This window comes from Camelus ferus, chromosome 10, assembly GCF_009834535.1.
Source record: "Camelus ferus isolate YT-003-E chromosome 10, BCGSAC_Cfer_1.0, whole genome shotgun sequence".
Taxonomy (NCBI): domain Eukaryota; kingdom Metazoa; phylum Chordata; class Mammalia; order Artiodactyla; family Camelidae; genus Camelus; species Camelus ferus.
In genome coordinates, this window is record NC_045705.1 from 34,669,997 (window position 1) to 34,692,151 (window position 22,155).

The window sequence follows — 22,155 nt, forward strand, 5'->3', positions numbered from 1 at the left end:
ACCGCGTCCATACCAGCCTCCACAAGCATTTCTGAACAGGTCCTGTGCTAGGCTTTGGGATACATGGATGACTTAGGCAAGGTGCCTGTCCTAGGGCGGATGTGGGGAAATGGCTCAAAATCAGGGGAGGAGACAGATGTTTACCAAAGTTTAATATTGTGGTAAATGGTAGGCCAGAAGTAAGCACAAATAAAGGCAAAAATGAAGACAGCCTTCTGCTTTGAAGTTTGAAGGCCAAAGAAAAGTTTCAGTGCATTAAAATCACATTACAATTGATTCTTAGGAATGTTTAACCAACAATTCAACCAATTTTTATTAAGTACCTTATATGCCAGGCACTGCTACAGGCTCCAGAGAAGCAGCAGTAAAAGTCTTGTCCTCTTGAAGCGTATATTGTAGTGGGTAAAATAAACAAGTAAACAAATAAATACATAATGTAAGTAGAATCTGTTATGAAGAAAAATAAAGAAGAAGAGTGATGGGGGCTACTTCAGATATGTGGTCAGGGAAAGTCTGTGCAATGACATACAAGCAGCGCCCTGAATGAACTGAGGGAGCACTTCAGTAAAAGTCAAAGGAGCTATGCCTTGATATGTGGGATCTAGGCAGGCCGTCCTGCTAACTAAACCTGAGCCTTGCTAGACAGTTCTATCTGGGCCTCAGATTCCTTCATGATAAAATGATGGGGCTAGACTAGATGCCTCTGAAGGGTTCCTACTGGCAGAGATAGTCTTTGTTCTATTAAACCAGGTGGCTTTTATGAAGCCTCACAATAGACTGACGGAACTTTAACAGTTATCAGTATTACCTTATTTTTTCCTCTTTAAAGAGTTATGAATATGGGCTTTGACGTCAAATAGCCTTGACTTTGAACTACAGCTTTCTGCCACTCACTGATTGGGCATTTAATCTCTCAGTTTCACTGTTCTCATTGGTCAGATTGGGATAGTATTAGTACCTGGAGTTATCACAGGTATTAAACAGGGTAATTCATAGAAAGTCTTACTAGCACACTACCTGGCATGTAGTAAGTCGATAAATTGAAACCATTGTCATTATCTTTCTACTAATGGGGCTGCTGTGTAAAGCCAACTAGTTTCATTTTATGGTTCTTAATATAGCAGCTTATTATTTCACAGATTCATAGGATGTTGGAACCCAAAGGAACTATCTATTCTCTCACTCATTATTCAGTAATTCTCTTTCATACTCATTTACTGAGAGTCTCTTACTAATATTCTTAATGACCAGTTATTGCTGGGCCCTGGGGGTACAGAAATGAATGTTATAGTTCCTGCCCTCAGAAGTTATGTGAGTGGGAGAGAGACAAATAAACAAGAAAATAATGATACAGTGTGTTAACATTCTAATAGTTATATCAGGTCTAGTGGCGGCACAAAGGGTGAACTAACTTATCCTACCAGAATGGAAGGAAAATTAGGGAAGACATCCCTAAGGACATGACACAAGTCTTAAAGAATGAGATGAGATTCATTTATTCACCAAATATTTGGCAACTCTTTACCTAGACATTTATTAGGCATACTATCTATCATGGCCATAGCTAAAGTTGCTCCACTCCAGTCCTGTTGAAGCCACAGACAGAAAGCTGATTTTTGCTCCACATGATCCCATCACCTGATTGGCCCCACGTAGGATCTGACCTAATTGCAGGCAATCCACAGACTGAACAGCAACTTAAGATGTGGATTGACAAGAAAAATTAAGCTAAGGCCATCAGAATGGAAAGTGATCTTTCCAGGTTTACCCAGCAAGAATGTGGAAAATGCAGGATTAGAACCTAGGATTAGATGTTGTGTCTTGATCTCTTTCTACCACTTCCTTAGGAGGCCCATAGGCGAAAAATCCTCACAGACCTGACACTCAACCTAGAGGTCTGAGAAGGCCCTGCTCAGTGCCCTTTCTGCAACCAGCCACTTGTCAGATGATAGGATCTTTCTAGATCTCAGTTCCCTCATAAAGCCAGACACTTATAGCCAGGAGGGATGTTCGATAAAATTCAGACTGTTTCTCTGATGCAATAAAAAAAATTTTGTCAAATATAAGATAAGACAGCTCCAGTGGGTGTTGAATTAGGTGTGGGTATAATCAGTGTTCCTAAGTGAGCTGTCTCTACATTAAAGAGAACTTAGTGCAAACTTCTTAGAGACCAAATTGACAGTGAAGTTACTAAACTTTGTATAGAACCTGTTATAAATACCCCTACTTCTGAATCTGTTGTACCTGGCCAGTGCTAGAAATATGCAGCCTTGGGAGAAGGTATTTTTCTGTGACACTAGTCCCATGCCTTAATCATTAAACATTGATTCAATTTGTAAGTTGCTTGCCCAGCCCTCACTCTGCCCATACTTAATTTCTTCTAGCTTAAGCGGTTCCTAAGACAAGAAGTCTGCCAACTGCTAGGTGTGTACCTTCTCCATAATTCTGTTTCCTGAGGTCAATCATGTCAAAGCCAAATACAAAGTCCTTTCAGAAACTTGACTCTCAGGGCTGGCTTTTGCAGGCAAGCCACAGTACTGCTAAATTTGCTCTAGATTTATGGACTCATTCACTCTTTCCTTGCCTGGTATGTGCCAGGAGCTGTGCTGTGGAAACAACACAGATATTCTTACTGTCCAGCTATTCACAGATTGGTTGGAAGAAACAGACATGTAAACACACGGTGATGGTGCAGAAGTTGCAAACGGGCACAAATCTACCTGAAGACACGTTTTGTCTCAGAATTTACTTTTACTTTAGTTACCAAAATTTTTAAAGTGTGTATTTTTTACATGAAAATGCAGATTTCTGGCTTTTCTGGAAGAATCAGCTTTAACATTACCAGGCTCATACTTAATACAACTTAAGTGGAGCTGAATAGCAACTGTCTTCTGAGAGAGACTACACTGATTTTTCAGTCTCTATTATTGTCCTCCAGACCACTTGACCCCTTTTTTTTCCTGCCTACCTGCTTCAGGGGATTACATTTGTAAACCTGTAGAAAATACAATGCTTGAGGGATGTAAAGGAGGCTGTGGGAACATAGAGGCAATGCACCAAGCCCATAGGAGACACAGGTTCCAGAATGAGGCTCAGTCCTAAAGTATGAAAAGAAAGGAACCACAGGAGACAATCTGAAGAGCATATTCCAGAAGGTGCAAAGGTGTGAGGCAAGTGAGAGCATGGTGAGAACTGGGAATAACTACAGATAATCCTCTACAGCCAGAGCAGCACAGAGACTGTTTGGGACAGGGAGTATGAGGATGGAGAGGACAGCAGGGACATGAAAAAACCCTGCTTGGGGCCAGAAGTGACCCACTTAAAGAGGTGAAAGCAGGGGAATGGAGGGATCAGATCTGAGTTTTAGAAAGATGACTCTGTCAGCTGTGTGAGGAGTGAACTAAAAGGGGCAAGATTTCAGGCAAGGAGCTCATTAGGAAGCTAATCCCATACTTTAGAAGAGATGATGATGGCTGCATCAAGCCAGAAGCAGTGAGTATACCGAGGAGAGGACTGAGTCAAGAAACACTTAAGGAAGTGGAATCTAAAGGACTTGATGACTGGTTTTACATAAGGGGTAAGGATAGAGTCAAATGGGACACAGTTTCTGGCTTTGATGAGGTACACGGCGGACCACTGAAAAAGACATGAAAACCATTTTAGACTAAGAATCAAGAGGCCTGGGTTCCAGACTTGGCTTCCACTAACTCAGTCTTTTTGGGCTTGCACATTCACTTGTAAAATGAGGGTGCAACACTGGAGCCATCTTTATGCTCCCTTCCAGGTCTCTGTAATATAGTCATTTTTTTCACTTCAGTGAAAAAGTGTGAAACCAGGTGCAGAAAACTCAATTCTTATATTTCACAGAGAATTTAAAATTTGAGTCCATCCCCTCATATGATACTTGAATTCCTTTACAACAAACTTGTCAGGAGCATGTTCAACTTCTGCTTGAACACATCCAGCATGGACAATTCCTTGTCTCCTAATGTAGCCTATTCAATTATGCAGTTTTAAAAAACTCATCTTGATACTAAGGCAAAGTCTGTCATCTTTGGGGGAAAAGTACTGTATTTTAGGTTTTAAGACCTAGGATCAAATCCTGGCCTTGCCCCTTAGGAGGAAGACATTATCTCAAAGCCTCAGTTTCCCTACGTGTAAAATGGGGAATAACCAAGAAGGATTGTTATTAAAGAGGTAGTGTATCTGAAAAGGATCCAGCATATTCCTTCCCTTGGAAGGCATTCTATAGCTATGGCATGAAGGGCTCAATTAGCAGCCATGCGTCTTGATGTTTTCATTTGTGCTCCAACCCAGCAGTCATTAGGTGCTTGTATCTGGGCCATGGTATGATTCAGCCTGGCTTCAAGCTTCATTTTATCTACAAGCAGATTTTTTTAGGGCACCTTGTTGACACACAAGAACCCACTGATGGCACATCTTGAGATATTCGAAATATGTGAGCACACTTGAAAAGCAAGCTCCCTGCAAGTAATCTTCTTCCCTTAGTCCTTCTAGAGCAGTTATGATCTCCTTGAGGCAGACTGCCTGGGTTCACCTCCCACCTCTGTCATTTACTAGTTGTGTGACCCAGGCCAGCGAAGTAGCTCCAACACTGGAGTCATCAGAGAAGTAGTGGGAAATGACTATTTCTTACACCGGATCCCTCTTTCCCATAATCTTGTTTTTTAGGGTTTTTTCCCCCTAAAATATGGCCCTTCTCTATTATTTTGGTTCTAAGGATAATGATAGGCAAGATCAAGAATTTCCCTCAGGGATGAAAATGATTCATTCTTCAGCTATTCATTCAGTCCTTGGCCCAGCTATTGTCTGAGCTGGGGAAGGAGACGCTCGGTAAGATAACAAGTATCTAGGGCCATTCAGGAACTCTGGATGGTGGAAAAGTACAGCTGTGAAAATTGCTTTGGAGTTGGCCCTGGCAAACAGACTACTGCTTTAAGAAGTGAGATTATGGCTCCAATAACTGGTTCTTTGGAAGTGGCCAGAAAATTGGATCTTTGTTTCACACCTGAAGAATGTAAGCATGTGGTATAAATGTTGAACCTATAGCCACACAAATTTGTTTAAGGTCAGGAACTAGAACAGCCTGGTCTTCTCTCAACTTTATTGGAGGCAGAGCTGGTGGGGTAGATGGTGGGGTAGGGGTGGGATTGACCTGAAGGTTTTTGTTTTCTTAATGCAAAATAATTTACCCAATGTTTGATACCAGATGAGACTATAAGGGTCACATGTTCCTCCTTATGCCTGTATTACCATTTCCAGGTGAAATGCTCCAGGCTTCCGGCTCACTCTGATCCCAAGAAGGGCCTTCTCGCACACGGCTGTAAAGACTGCTTGTGACTCAGCGCCTTGCGGGCTTGGGCATTATGTACACTTTTACGGACTTGCTTAAGGGAATGGTGCCCTCAATGCTGGTTTCCACCTGGGGTGCCATCTCTCCACCCTCAATCCAAAGGGATTTTGGAATGCGTGAACTGGAGTTGTAGGCCAGCAGCAGTCTCACTTCGACCTGGCATGGTTCTAGGAAAAAAAAAAAATCCTCTATGACTGGGTAATGCCTGGTAATTGGGATGAAATGTCAAATTAAGCAACATCAAAGATGGAAGCAGTAGGGTTTCAGGAACATTTCTTCGTCTGTCTGCATCCCTCCTCTCCCCACTTAGCAAACAAAACCACTTTCCCAGCCTGAATCCTATGAGGCTGTTCCTAGGCCTGCAGATGTGCTGCTGCTTCTCTGCCACCACTGATTCCTCCTCGGGTCTCTTGGGCTCCCTGCAGCCAGAGCCATGGCTGCTGAAATGGTCAGAGAGCAAGCTAAAAGACCTCCTTCAACACAGGCCTTCCAGCCTCAAGACAGAGGTCCATGCGTGTGGCTGATTCTTGTGCCCAGATAATCATGCTCTTTTTGTCCAGCTGATCTCAGGCCTCAGGGCTGTATGCACAGAGGACTCAACTGCATTAGTGGAAAAGAACCCTTTCATTAGGAAAAATTCTGACAAAAAACTCTCACTACAAACAGGAACATGTTTCAGGGATCTAAAATCATGTCCCCGGACCTTCCATTCTCTCATGACATGAAATTACTAAACTGATCTGGTGTCTGCAGGTAGCAGGCCCCAGCAAAAATAAAAAAGACCTCCCTCAAGTTGCTGACTGGTTGAGGAGGTAGAGACAGTTGCAGTGGAGACTCAAGTGCACACTTGAGTCTGTAAGAAGTATTAAGGAGGGAGCCCAGGAAAGCTTTGGAATAGAACACCCACTCTGTGCTAAGCATACAACCCTAAGAGTTCGTACCCCACCATACCATGAAAGGAAGACTGTCATAATCCCAAAAAAGTCCCAAGGCTCTGAGAAAGTCTAAGTGACTGCCCAAATCCACACCAGTGACAGAATTTGAGTTCAGTTCAGAAACTGAAGCAATTAATCTTTCTATTAACCATGTGGCTTCAAAGAAAAGGGAGAGGATTTCAGAAAAACCTAAGGGCAATTGCAAAGGCAAAGAACAATGCAAGCTTGGCTGTCGTTGATTTCGTGTGACTGGGTAATCCCCTTAATTTCGTGAAGGGGGCAAGCATTAAAGATGAGCTCAAGGCTAAGAAGTTTAAAAGCCAGGAAAGAGGACTGGATGGATCAAAATCAATAAGGGCAGAGGTCCCAGGACTTAGCAATGAGTCCCCAGACATCTTCCTGGTTACTTTCAGACTTCCCCCTAGGGATCAGAACAGAGAGTAGATTGTTGTCCTCCAGAGAAAGAGAAAGGTGTGCAGGCAGCCACAGTAACCCAGCCAACCGCAGAGGGCAGTGCCAGCATCACCATTTAATATGGGGCCTTATACCAACCTTGAGTGTGTCTGTGATGAAATTAGCAATGCCCTCTGGTACCAGGCTCCAGTATCAGCTCTCCCACTATGCTCTCTTCTTTTGTCCTAGATGGCTATTGCAAATCCCCAACCACAACTCAGCCCTGGCTCTCACAGCACTTTCAGTAACCAATCCCTGGTAAGGTCAGAGGACTAAATCCCACATGGTCATCATGGTCATTATCTTCCCTCACCAGCATGTGGGAAGAATGGCAATTCAAGCCACTGCCATTAGAGGAAGGGAGCAGGGAGAGAAAACAAGAGGAAGGGGACAGTAGGAGAAAGAGACGAAAGATCATCTGGGACAAATCATGCAACCTACTTATCACGCCTGGAAGAATACATCTTTATGAGGTATATATTCTTTTTTTTTTAATACCCTCTCCCATTTTAAAGGTAAGGAAAATGAGACAGGGAGGTAAAATAACTCTCTCAGGATCACACAGCAAGCCAGGGAGAATTTGGAAACTCATCTATGTGACTCAAAAACTCTGACTTGATAGCATCCTGTCTTCCAGAGGAGAGGCTCTTGGTAGGGAGCTGAGGGACTAGTTGGAGAAGCCCCTTACCAGTATCAGGCCCCATCTCCTGGATCAGGAGAAAGAAGGTGCCGGCACATTCAGAATAAGAACACATCTCACTTTAGTGTCCCAAGTCAGACAGGAGAATGGTATAGTGAAAAAACAAGGGATTTAGGAGTTAGGAAAACTGAGTGCCAGCCTCAGTGCCCTCACTGATCAGCTACATGGACCACTTATGCAACTATAAAATGAAGATCAGAAAACTAACTCCCACCACAAAGCTGTCTACAGATTTTTTTTTTTTTTTGAGGTTGTGACCTGTCTGGTTGATTTTTTTTAACATTTTTTATTGATTTATAATCATTTTAAAATGTTGTGTCAAATGTCTACAGATTAAATGAATTTTAATTGCAAATTTTAAACCCTATATTCAATTTTCATTATTTGTTGAGCACCTACTATATATCAGGCACTAGGGACACAGGATATAGTGGTACTGGGGACACAGAGGTAAAGATTCCCTCTCTCATGAAGCCTACTTTCTAATTGGAGACAAAGTCAGTAAACAAATGAGAAAGCATCTGACACTAGCAAGTATTGCATGGAAAATTAAAATAGAGATTTGTGATAGTGACTGGGTAGCTATCACCTCTCAGAGATGATTCTGGATGAATTACAATTCTTCAGGCTCAGGAAAGCCCAGATTATAGGCCTGGTTCAGGCAATGAACTGCTGTGTAACCAAGGGCAAATCAATATGCCCCTCAAGACCTTTCAAGCTTTTCTGAGCTCTAACATGCTGTTCTGCCTCCCTCAGCCTTGGCCCTTGCAAAACAGTGCTGACCCACAGCATTTCTTGCCCCGTTTTTAGGATCCCTTCATCAGAAGAGACTAGAATAAGGAACTCTACCTTCCTGTGGAGTTGCACTATGATAAACAGTGTAGGACGTTCCAGGCAGCAAGAATATGGACCGAGGGATGCTCAGGGAGTCAGATTCTGGGCAAAAGCAACACTGGATGCTCTCTCCATTGTGCCAGGCCCATTGGACCCCCCGAAGGGGCCGCCCTGACATTGAACAGCACCACTTCCTCTTTGTGAGAACTTTATAAAGTCATCCATACCCACTTAACACCCCTGAGACAAGAAAACCATTAATAATGGCAATAAATAGTTACTCATGGGGAAGGGTATAGCTCAGTGGTTAGAGCACACGCTTAGAATGCACAAGGTTCTGGGTTCAATCTCCAGTACCTCCATTAAATAAGTAAATAAACTTAATTACCACTCCCCTAAGAAAAAAGCACAGCACAAGTGGAGTATTAAAAAAAAACTGTGAGATCTCTAAAAAAGAGAAAAAAAATAGTTACTCATGTATTCAAAAACACAATGAAGGAAAATTCCAGAAGGCATCCACCTATTTCTAAACTAAACCAAATTTGGTGATACTAACCACCTTCTCCAATAACAACCATGCCTCTGAATCATCTTCAATGATTTAGGCAACACCACTAAGGCCAACTCTCCCCCACATTTTAGGTTCTGCAGACTGAATCTGTTTTTAAAGTTTCCAAAGCAGCCTTATAGGTTTGAAATGTAATGTCATTTGCACTTGTATTCTCCCATTTTACTCTTACGAATTTAAGAAAAATACTTATGTAACCTCCATATCTTTTCTCAAATTATTGAGGTTCTACTCAGTTGCTGTACAGGAAGGGAAAAGTATGAATAGGTCGTCTTTGCATTACCCCACAAACCAGCCCATGTGGGAAGGCAGGGCAGTAACAGTTGTCATTTTACTTGTTTTGGGGGAATGAACCGAACTGTTCATACACAAAGAGAGTGATTTTAAATTTTGGTAAGAAATATAAAACTGATTAATTTCTAGACATAGTAGTCCTCAGAACTAAATAGCAGATTGAGAATTATCTTCATTTTCAAAGTGAGTAAACAGTTCCAGAAGGAAGTGTGGCTTGTCCAAGATTATGCAGCAAGTCAATGGCAGAGTTAGGATAAGAACATAGTCTCCTGGTGTTCATCCCAGGGTTCTTTCCATGAGACTCCATTCTATCATAATTTCCTTTTAATCTTCTGAAAAAATCTTGTGCCTTGTGCAATCAAAGCAATACAGCAAATTAGTCTAAATGTATCTAGCTTGCACTTCTAAGTTCCTTAAGAAATTAAGTTCAACCCTAAGTAGGCCTGGTTCAATCATGTATTATTTCTCAAACCACAAAAAAACAAATGCCTTGGCCCACTGACTCCTTACCTGTCCAGGCAGTGTGGGAGAGGTACACCTGAGTGATAAGCCGGTGACGCCCTGGGCCAGGATTCCGGAAGTCTGCCGGCTTAGGGTGGATCATCTGAGCCTGACCATCTGGATATAAGACCTAAGAGGTGACAGATACAAGAAAGAGGCAGAAGAGCCATGAGCTTTTAACAAAATTGCTGGTGACACCTGCTGTGAATCCCAAAACAGGAGGAAAAGAAAAGAAGACACTAGCCTTCACAAGAAACTGCTCCTGGAGGAGAGGACAATACTGTCAACATCTCTCTACCCACTCCCCAGCACAAGGCGGTGTGTGGTAAATGTTTCCTGAATTCATGGACTGAGTGACAGGAATAAAGTACCTCTATTAAATACACGGAGAGGTTAAAATATTAATCCTGACATGAAAAGCCTTCCCAGGCACCCCCATCAGGATGACTCTCCCTCCCTGGCTCTGAATCATATCATGGCCCAGCATCCATCACCAATCATCAAGTATTAAGAGTAAGTTTGTAACTCTCCACTCGATCATAAGCAGCTAGGAAGCTGTTTATCTCTTTCTACAGAGACAGTGTTCAATGAAGGGTCTGCTCAAATCACTGGCCAGTTCTTCAAGTCTCACAACTGCCAAAGAGCCCTCTCTCAGCACCCAGAGGAGCCTCACAGCTATCAGTGTAGAGGGCCTATTACACTGCATAGTGTATAAATGAGCTAAATGAATGAATGAAGCATATCCTAGAAACACACCAGACCTGGGCTATGGGAATACACTGATAAGGGTAAAGTAGGAACTTCACAGGTTTCTCAACTTTGAAACTCTAGGGAGGTATGTCTCAGCCCAGCTGCACCATAACTCCTTTCATCTGCCCAGAACAAAAGTGTTTGAGGCAGGGTAGGTAAAGTGGACGGTACTTTCCTACCATCAGAGCTGTCCCGCAATTGGGCAGCGAGTTCCCCATCTCCCCACCTGTAAAGGCATTGAAACAGTTTGGCCATGCATGTAGTAGAGCTACTTTGAAGGTGATTTTTCAGTAGAGTCTAGCAGATGATCCTAACATAACCTATCTGCAATCTCATTTATGCTCAGTCAGTCAGCAAACTTTTTTTCCAGGGACAATGTGAAACAGTGGTTCTCAACCCTGGCTATGCATTATTAGAATCACCTATGAGCTTTTTAATAAAAAAATGCTGGAACCCATGGGCCCTGCTCTCAGGATTATGATTTAACTGATACAAGCTGAGTTCTGTGCATCAGTACTTTGTAACACTTTCTGAATAATTCTAAAATGTAGCTAGGATGGAGAACCATTAATGTTGGGGGGAAACAAAAACAAACAGGCAAAAAAAACTGCAGCACAAACTCACAGCCAGCTCAGAATTAGTTCCCTGTAGGTCTCAAGATTGTGAGCAATCAAGGATTTACTAAGAGGTCATTATATTCTTAACTTATCCTGTGCCTGTCTGAACTGATGACTAAACTTTTGTTTTACAGCTGCCTGTCCATTTGTCTGTCTCTCATTGAAACTAGCATCCTGAGGACAGGAATTCTGACATATTTGCTTAGCCCTTAACATGTACAGCAGAGCAAGCATCACTGCATGAATGAAAGGAAGGAAGGAAAAATGGGCAAACGGGTAGTACTCTTTTGGGGGCTTAACTGCAGACTGTTAAATTGATTAGTGTCTATACTGCATCTCTTACATGTCTCTAGTACATCAATCCAACTTAGGGAAAAATACTCTCCAGTGACTGCTGCTTCCCAAGCATAAATTTTATTCACCAAGCCGACCTACCCACAGCCTGAAAAGTTTATTATAGCTTGCTTGTAACCCTGGAAATACCAAGTTTTAACCTCACATTGTATGAACAGAAAGGGCCCTGTTTTTCAGTGAACCCTTACCAGATCCAAGGGTTTTATAAACATCAACTCATTTCAATATCAACCATTCCTATTTGTTAGTTATCTAACAAATCTGAATCTGAGGTTCAGAGTTTAAAGTAACTTGCTCCAGACCATACCCAGCAGTACTGCTGGCATTCATGCCCAGGCTCTTTTTTATAAAACCTCATCTCTTCTCTCTCCCCAGTTTCTGTCCTTCAGGCAGAAATTACAGGGGTGATAAAGTAAAAAGATTCAACACAAAGTCAGTTTAGAAGCTCCAGGGACACCAAAACCTGACAGACCTGGACCTTGACAATGTTCTGAGGATCCTGCACATGTTCCAGGGTTGCATCGACATCCAGGGCCACCACCAACCCAGATGTAAACCGCAAAGGGTTGTCTGACTCGCCTGCTGGCTCAATAATGGTAGCTGAGGCTTTGTGGATCTGTAAGCAAGAAGAAAATATGTTTCTCAAGCCAGATCATCTCTGAGCAACAAAACATGATCCTTGCTTTTCTCTCTCCTTATCTAATGAGTGTCCATATGATAGCCGACGAGAGGAAAAGCTGTAACCTAGCTGCTCCATTGGTCAAAGAAGATCACCAAGGTGAGCAGTTTTATTTCTCTAGATGGATTTGGCCTGAAGGGGTATGACACAGACCCTGACCTGCTCTGGAAGGGGAAGGTGTAGAAAGGTACTCTGCCGCAGCATGGTCTGTAGAATTTTGACCACTTCTGCAGGTTTGGCTGTCATGAGTCGGGGCATGAGGTCAAGAAGTTTGTCCACAAAGCTGTCTTGCAGGTGGGGCAAATCGGCAATGAAACACCTGGAGGAATAAACAGAAGCAAACAACTATGCATTCACTCACCACAGGCTGAGCCTCAAACATCTTCCAAGCCCTGAGGCAGGAAAAGTGATAAACTGGTTCCCGAGGAAAGCCATACTAGATAATTATGCTGTAGTAACTTGATCATCATAACAGCCTTGTTTATTAAATACCCATATGCTCTAGGCATCCTCTTAAGTGTTTTACACTATCTTGTTTAATCCTCCCAGTAATTCTGTGCATTGTTAGAATTACTTTCATATTACAATTTCACTAATTAATTTAATAAATGTCTTTAGGAATTACCAAGTACTGAGTACTATTCTAGACACTGGGGACATAACAGTGAGTGAAAGAGAAGAAAATGCCTGTCTTAATGGAGCTTATAATCATTAATAGGAAAAGATACCAGAGACTCAGAGAGGATAATGCTGCACTGAGGCCTAAAAAAGTTAAGTAACTTACTCCCAGCTCTGACTGATTCCACAGTACTTCTGCTTTGTGGAAATAGGATAGTCAAAAAATGTATCACTGAGGGGGTGATATCACTACACTCAGAGGGTAAATTAAGAAAGAATGTGCAGCTCGAAACAACAGATGAGGAGCTGTGGTAAATCAGGGCTGTTACCTTTCCAAAAATATCTTCAACACAACTGTGCAAAAACAGATCCTCCACTTTAAAGAATCTAAAACTAAAAGTAAGACATGGACTTCACTGAGATTTGAAGTCAGGATCTTAGGGTCAAGCTAGATTGTATCATTTGCTAGAGAGCAGGCCCTACTGGTGAAGGGCAGTATTGCAACCTAGCCCTATAGGGAGCTATTCTCATTCAAACGGAAAAGCCTGAGAAGTGCAGAGTCATATAAACCTCAGGTTTGGTAAAGTTCATGCGGGTGGGAACAAGGAGTGGAAGCAAAAAATACGGGACTTAATAAATATTAGATTTCAAAATCCTACAAAAGCCTTCTTCCCAGTATCGTATCTCCAGCACGCCACAGGTCTGGTTACTACCTTGACTCCCACTGCTTCACAAGCCTTCCACTCAACTATTGCATTTATTTTAGCTGATTTGTTTCAAAAAAATCCTGAGAAAACATATTTATGCTACAAAATAAAAGCTACCTGCAGAACTTGGAACAATTTTTTGTAGATTACAGAGAAATATGTAAGTTTAAGAACCACGGTGAAAAAAGGTAAGCTGTGATTTTTCAACAAGAGTTAGAGTTTTTTCACATAATATTTGTCTTTTTCTGGCCCAGTTGAGTAAATCATCAAAATGATTTCTGATATTTTTACTATTCTGTTGTACTTTTAGCTAACTTAACTGTATATACCAGTAAAGAAAATAGTTATCTCTCAGTATCTGTAGGGGACTGGTGCCAGGACTGCTTGCAGATTCCAAAATCCAGATGCTCAAACCCTTTATATAAAATGGAAGTAAAGTCAGGTTCTCCATATCCACAAATGCAGAACCCACAAATACTGAGGGTCAACTATATACAAATTAGGCACCCTGCACATATAATAATAGCTTGGCTGCATGGGCTAAACCAAAGATTCTGGCTTGTGATCAGTTTGTAAGTGCTACTCTTTCCATAACCAAGATTTAATAAGCTAGAAGGGATGAAGTACTTACCTCTGAAAAAAGTCCACTTCTTGTAAAAATTTTTCACACATTCCAAATAAGGGGTCAACTCTGTAGAGAAGTAAAAACAAACAAAAATAAAACATGTAATTTGCTTGTAATTTCTGAGAAGTGAGGGGTAAAGACAAAATTCCCAGAAACCTGAATTTTAAAAGGCAATTATGGTACAAAAAGAACAGTGGTGGGCAAGTTAGGGCTAAATAATTTTGATTATGTACTTATAAAGGTTAATGCATATTCTAAGAAAGGATTCTTAAAATAAGATACATTAAAAACCATAACCCAATATATTATATAGCAGAAGGAAATTATAGCCTTTAGCTTGTAATAACTCTTAATGGAGTATAATCTGTAAAAATACTGAATCACTATGTTGAACACCTAAAACAAATATAATATTGTAAATCAACTATACGTCAATAAAAAAATCTGAAACTAAATTCCAAATTACTTAACAGTATGAGACAATCAAATAAAAATACACTAAAACTTTCATCTTGATTAGATATGATCTTGATAGAGACGTTCATAAATTCTATTTCATTTTTTAATTCTGATAAGTTCAACCAGTTTATTAAAAATATAAGAATAAAAGTACTATTTATACAATATGAGCTAACATGTGTCAAGTGTTTACTCTGAATGTGTCGGGCAGTATTTTAAGGGCTTTACAAACAATCATTCAAAAATCCTTAAAATAACCCTATGACAGAGAGGCAGGTACTATTATTATCCCAGTTTAACTTATGGGAAAGAAACTGAGGCAGAGAAGTCTTAAGCAACTTGTCCAAGGTCACTAAGTTTGCAAACGGTGGAGTCAAGATCTGAATCTAAGCTGTGAGGCACCACAGTCCTCTTAACCATTGTGTTCTCTTGCTTCTCACTTGAATAGGTTAAAATTAGGGTACAGAACTTTCAAAGCTCTGGAAGAAAAAGAAACAGAACAATCAACCCAGCAAAAATCAAGGGGGAAAAAAGAAGCAGGAATGCATACAAATGGAATATAATACAGCATAAGTAAAGACCAAATATATTAGAATCTTTATATAACATAGAAATATGAAATAGTATATTGTTGGATGAAATAAAAATGAGGAAGAACAGTGAAGCATATTATGATTCAATTTATGTTAATGCACACACATTTATAATCTATATGTTTGGACAGTTGTTTTAGAAAAGGTGGATTATCAGAGAGCATAGCCTTCACGTAACCTGCAATATTTAAATTTTTATAATAATCACATATAACTGAAAAAGATCTCTATTTTCTTTAAATAAAAAAGTGTAGATGCCATCACAAGCACCTGTCTTTTCTCAAATGTGACTGGGACATAGCAGAGATTAAACATTTGTTAAATGAATGTATGGCTATATCTAAGATTAAATCACCACCTGAATTTATCAGGTTACCATCAAGACAAATGAAAAAATAAAATAATACTCAGAATGTTCTTTCTGATGTAGTATTTTTCAGTGCTTATTTAAACACTCGTATTTATTTCTCTACACTATTTTTTGGCTGACACAACTGGTGGACTGACCATCAAATGTGTCTTCTGTCTGGTAATGAGATCCTTAAGTACACTATTAAATCCATGGTGCCATCATTCTTAAGACGAACCTTTATTTTATGAAATACCAAGAAAAAAATACTTTTAATCAAACTACGGTACACCATCAAAATATCTAATTTCAGAAAAGTTAAAAATTTTTAACATGCATTTTAGAATCAATGAAATATAGCAATTTTCATTACCAGAAAGTCTAACAGCTACCATTATAATAAGATTTTACCATGTATCAAGTGCCATGCTAACTGCTCTGACACATATTATCTTAGTCATTCTTTTTTTTTTTTTTTTGTAACTTCTTTTGGGGGGGGCTGGGGGAGGTAATTAGGTTTATTCATTTTTAGAGAAAGTACTGGGGATTGAACCCAGGACCTCATGCACGCTAAGCATAAGCTCTACCACTTCAGCTATATCATCCCCCTTATCCTATTCTTTCTTTGTGAAACACCATGAGATACATGCTGTCGTTATTCTCATTTTACACACAGGGAAACAAAGCACAGAGAAGCTAAAGAACCTATCTGTAATCTAACAACTAGTAAGGAGAGATTTGAACAAAGTAGTCTCACAGCACAACACGTTGTCTTAATTTGTCTTTACTGCCTACAGTAAAGCAGTAAATAAATACTCCCTTCGGAAGAGAAAACAATAGCTCCCGGCACTAAATTCTAAAAGAAATCTACAAAGGACCATACAGAATGCTTTGTTGCCAAATGAGTCCTACATTGTATTACAGGCAATGGAGAGCCACTGGAATGTTTTCCCAAGGATCTAATCTGATCCAAGAATGGAACTTGGAATATCTGAAAAAAATGAAAAGCTCACGTATCCCTTAGGTAGTCTTTTGTATATATCATTTCATGCATCATTCACTTTGGTGAGATCTCTGAACACATTTGGAAGTGTCTTTGAAAGAATAGGGCCACCCTTTCAGCCAACCACACATCTTACCCTCGAGTAGTCCGTGCTGTTACTATAAGTTGCAAGGCTTTGGCCTGTAGCCTCATGTGATGGATAATCACCACCTGCTTGTTCTCCACTCCACTATACATGAATTCCATTTTGTAGGTCTCTTCCATGATCTATAAAGAAAAGGTAAGAAATATCAGTGAAAACATCATAATAGTCTTGGGAGCAGCAAAGAATTCTAAATGAAACACAATCTGAACAGTTTTTTTTTAATGCCTATGCCTTAACTCTGAACTGAGATTTTTAAGTGTTCTCTCATGTTGAGAGAAATTAGTATAATCTTAAGAGAAATTAATATATGTGTTGAGAAAAATTAGTACAGAATGTCTTGTGAGAAGAGAATAAATTACTTTGTCAATTAAAAAAAACCTTTCACCTGGTAATATCTTAGATGATGATATAAAGATATGAAAGTTTAAACTGATAAAATTGCAAAGCACTGCTTGTAACTCTAGAGCAAATTCACTGTGCTGCAGCAGCAAATGAATATATGCTATGTATGGAAACATAAACCCAGGAAAGTCCTCAAGAATTAAGCACTGGGAACCGCTAACCACTTGTTAGTCATCCAGACAGACTGTTCTATCGGCATGACTGTCAGAGGGAGTGTAGGGAAGGAATCAGTGCAGAAAACAATGTCAGTGACCTTCAGCTCAAACCTACTGCATCTTAAGTTCCTGCTCTATTCTATCCAAGTTAGCCACTCCCATCCAAATGATGCTTCTTTTTCTCTCTGTGCTTGCCTCCCTTTGAAGACTTTGGAGTCAGAGAAATGATTCCAGGTTCCCCTACAACTGACAGTAAAATAAGTTGCTTAATTATAATGGTGTCTCAGTCTCCCTATCTGTAAATGCAGAAGAAACAGTACCAACATCATAAAATTTAAAGGATTAAATGGGGCATGGAAAGTGTTTAGTACATTAACTGGTATATAGCAATGGTAATTCCATTCTTTCTTCCAGACTACAGCTCTTGGGTCCCACCCCTCCCAACATGGCCCATTTGGGGCTCTAGTCATTAAGTTCTCCCTACAATAAGCCACAAAGCAGGTCTGAGAGGGAGTCTAAATTAGATGAGAGATCAAGCAGTGTAGTGGAAAGAGAACAGACTCTGCGTATCAGAGGATCTGGGTTCAAGTCACCTCTTGAATATAACCTTGCTGAGCCTTAACTGTTTGATCTGTACTTAAAATTTACTTAATACTTAATACTTACTCCTTAAGACTTAATACTTACTCCTACTTAATGCGATTATTATGAGGGTCAATTAAAACAGACTTGAAATCATTTAGTGACCTGTCACATAACAATCACAGTCACAATCATTATTTCCCACTGGGTCATAATCAGTCATCAATCATATAAAGATTCACTATTGGGAAGATACGACCCAGAAGAGTTCACCAAATCCCAATACCCAAGAATGAAGGGAAAGTGCTCAAAGCTAGAAAGAAACTTAAAGCAAACAAAATTAAATGGTACTTAATGAACTAAGGAGAAACATAAGGGCCTTTTAAAATTAAGAAATGGTAAAAAAATAAATAAAAAAGAAGAGAGAGAGAGAGAGAAATGGTACAAGCTAAAAATACAATCTCAAAATGAATTCAGCTACATTTTCATATGAAAGATTCATGATAGTATTTAATGGATTTTAATACATCTGAAATATAAACTAATAATATTTTAGAACACAAAACAATCTTAGAAATCAGAGATTTCAATATCACCCAGTAAATTAGAAGCTGACATGGGAATAGAACCCAGGTCCCCTGACTCTAAAGCCAGTGCTGTGTCCCCTAATTATGCTGCTTCTCTTATCACTAATTTCTGTCACAAGCTAAAACTGAGGAGGCCACAGCTGAGGCATGGAGCCTTGTGAAAGCCTCTGACTCTGACTTAGACGACACAATTCCTGAACAGAAATCTGAGGACAAGATCTCAATAAGCTTACCTGTTTTGCTGCTGCCAAGGCCAAATCGCTCTGCTTCAAATACAAAGGGGCGGCCACATTCCACAGCTTTTCCTGCAACGCCTACAGAGACAAATCAGGAGAGGAGAGAACACAAAGGTTAAAAAGACTGCCAAATCATTTGAGACTTGTATTTGTTTTGCTTTGAAAATTGACCATGATCAGGACTTTCTTCCAATTTTATTCTTTTAAGTCAATAAGCTGTACTTGTTATGGACAGAGAGACCAATGGATTGGGTCAAATGAACTCCTCCCCATTCAATTCTTAGCCCTAAGACCCTTTATCCTAGACTACAACTTGCAAGTAGAGTGCAGGAGCCATGAAGGCCTCAGCACAATGTCCAGGCAAGCCAGGCCTCTAAGGACTACTCTGACTGCCTCGACCCTTCTTCCCTGACTCAGTTCTTTTTTCTTTGCTTCATGCTCACTGTCCTTTGAACAGCCCCATCACCTTACCAACATATTCACACAAGAAATCAAGGAGCTTTCCTAGATTCCTCCCTCTTTCAACCTCTCTACATTCAAAACTATCACTGAGAGCCACAGATCTTACATTCCATCTTTCTCCCCTCCTATCCATCCATTTAGCTCCATCTCTCAAATAAACTACTTTTATTTTCACAGTCCTTCTTAATTATGGACATAATCTAATGTCTAAACCTAGAATAAAACTGTCCAATAGAAACAGCACAAACCATGTATGTAATTTTACATTTTCTAGTAGCCACATTTTTAAAAGTAAAAAGAAATAGGTGAAATTAATTTTAATGATATAATTTAACCCAGTATATCCAAGATATTATCACTTCACTATACAGTCAGTATCTTTTAAATTATTAATGAGGTAGTTTACATTTTTTTCATACTAAGTCTTGGAACTTCGGTGTGTATTTTGCTTTTATAGCACATCTCAATTTGAACATTTCAAGTGCCCAAAAGTCACATGTACCTAGTGACTATAATGTTACACAGCGGCAGGTCTAGACTATAGACATAGAAATTTTTAAATTACCTAAATCATACTATCACTAACAGAGTTATTGTTTTTGAATATTTGTTTCCAAATATTTTTCATATGCATTTTTATATAGTCATAGTCAGAAAGCAGAAGTAATTTTGTATGCTTTTTTGGCTATATAACATTATATCATATTTTGTCATGCTGTTATATAATTCTTCACAAAGATCATTACTGCTACAGAATATACTGATAAATAGATGTGCCTTTAGCTTTTCTCCTATTATCAAACCCTGGCCTGCCTTAGGTTCTAAGTCTAGGTCCCTTACCCCTGCTCTGCTCCATGATGTTGAGTAAAAAACATAGTTCTATGTTCTTTTCAGGAGTAATCTCTTCTCTTTTCCTATGCAGAAGACAGCAAGTCAAGGAAGAAGACCAAAACTGACATGGCACTCATATGTACCAGACACTAGACCAAGGGTTTTCACATACACTGCTTGCTACCAATCCTCACCTGGGTAGAGTTATTATTAGCTCTGTTTCATAGAAACTTGGAAAAGCCAAACAATCTTGCAAAAGGACATGAAGGAACTCTTTTGGGGTAATGTAAATGTTCTATATATCTTAACTGTGGTGGTGGTTACACAGGTATATACATTTGAAAGAATCTATCTAGGCGAATAAGGGCTATTTAAATCCCAATCTACTTCAATGTACACCCCCACCATCACATGCATACACACACCTGTACAACCCTAAGCCCATACCTTAACAGCGGAAAATAAATTTCTGACCTCTCCATTTACTCTCTATTGGTCAAATACCATTAATAACTTTGAAGAATAACAACATTCAGAAGTAAAGCCAAGATAAAAGTCTTAACAAGTGAGAAAGGCTCCCCTAAATTCTAAGCCTAAATTTATAGTAGAACTCTGATGCAGAAGCTGAAAGCTACTGAGCTAGTTTAATTGGTTTTCAGCTCAGCTAACTGAAACAGCTCCTTGGGTACAATTTTGTGTGTTATATATATAATCTAACTATCTAGTATGAAATGCCAGCAAGTTGGCCCTTTGAAGAGCAATGAAATCAACCTTTGATTAATGTGACTTTGACAAAGTGAAATTAGCATTAAAAATAATAATATAAAAGTTTATACAATATTTTTGCTAACCAAATTATTTTTAAAAAATCCTTGGGATTCTAATGAAAATGGTTACTCAATCTACTCTAATTATATAATGATGAAAGAATTTCCTAAATTAAAATACTTCAAGTTTCTCTATGAGTTAGCAATTCTTTAATTAGAGATAAATATAATTATACTGCAGGGTACATAATTTCTCCATTGCTAAGCGACTGCATAAGACCATATACTTTTCCACTTATGGCCTCAAACACTGCTGGATTCATTAAACTGCCTTTTTTGGATCACACTTGTGAACATAACGGCTCCAAACCAACCTTGATGAGAAGAAGCTGACACCTAAGATAGGTAGCAGAGAAGTCAGCTACTCCTGCCAATTCACACTGAAGCTCTCCAAGTCTCTGCAGATCCCTGTAGCAAAAAAAAAAAAAAAAAAAAAACCAAAAACCCCAGTCAAACAGAATAAAGATAATGACAACCATTAAAGATCATGTCAAAAGCTTTTTACCATTTTATACCTAGTAAATTGGTCAAAAAATTTTTAAATGACAACACTCAATGCTAAAGTGGTTATAATGAAACTGGTTTACTTGCACTTTGACAGCAGTTTAAGCTGATAAAATTCTTCTGGAAAGTAAAACTGTATTGTTATAAAAGTCACACATATGGTCAAATATTTTGATCAGTAGCTTATGCTGAGAAGGAAAATATTCAACAGAAAAGAACCGCTTTTTGCCACACAATATTCACTGTTGTATGGACTATTTTAGTAATACTTAAATACTCAGTGGTAGAGGAATTATTAAATAAATTACTGTACAACCAATCAATGACATATTCTACAACCATTAAAATATAATATGGTAGTAATGATCCCAACTATGTAAAAAGTATACATATATAGATAGACAGACAGACAGATACATACATACATACATACATACGAGAAAAATGGAGCAAACTTTTCTGGATAGAGTATTAGGGTGCTTCTTAGTGCCTTCTCCCAACCATGCTTTATTTTTTAAATGTTTTATACAATGGATAAGTATGCTTTATATCAAAAAAAAAATTTTTTTAAGGTATTGTACTCCATTCGCTGCCTACCCAGTTAGCCATTCTCCACTTCTTCCCTACTAACCCTGATTTTCTTCTTATCCCCAAACCTAGTTCCAGGTAGAGTGCGACTGGATTAAGCCAATTAACACATGTCATCTCCCTGGTTATGGACCTAAGTTGGCCTTATCAGTCCTAATGGAAGGACTTACATTCCATGCTTGAAGCAGGTCTTATGGTGGTCTCTGAGTCTCTCTTTCTCACTAGACTGAACAAGAATGTTTTATAGCCCTGATTATCACTGGCAGCCATAGTATAAGTACAAAACGAAAAAGTCTTGGGATAAAGCAAATGCTGAGATCAGGAAAAATCCAAAGAAACAGAAAAACTGGGTCCTTAATGATATAAATGAACCACTTAACCGTAGCATACTTAGAAATGCCTCTGATTACTGTTCATATGAGG

General features: G+C 39.4%; 1 protein-coding gene across 2 annotated transcripts in view; it reads right to left on the reverse strand.

The window, feature by feature from the left end:
- Positions 1-135: 135 nt before the first annotated feature.
- INTS4 (integrator complex subunit 4) overlaps positions 136-22,155 on the reverse strand; it is an 84,545-nt gene continuing 62,525 nt past the window's right edge. For both annotated transcript variants that reach the window (XM_006191649.3, XM_032488735.1), the window contains 8 exons: positions 20,955-21,048; positions 18,518-18,598; positions 16,550-16,680; positions 14,016-14,075; positions 12,219-12,378; positions 11,853-11,996; positions 9,669-9,789; positions 136-5,541 (listed from right to left, as the gene is read on the reverse strand). In XM_006191649.3, coding sequence (XP_006191711.1) covers positions 5,363-5,541; positions 9,669-9,789; positions 11,853-11,996; positions 12,219-12,378; positions 14,016-14,075; positions 16,550-16,680; positions 18,518-18,598; positions 20,955-21,048 — 970 coding nt within the window. In that variant the 3' untranslated portion in view covers positions 136-5,362. The remainder of the gene's footprint in view (positions 5,542-9,668; positions 9,790-11,852; positions 11,997-12,218; positions 12,379-14,015; positions 14,076-16,549; positions 16,681-18,517; positions 18,599-20,954; positions 21,049-22,155) is intronic.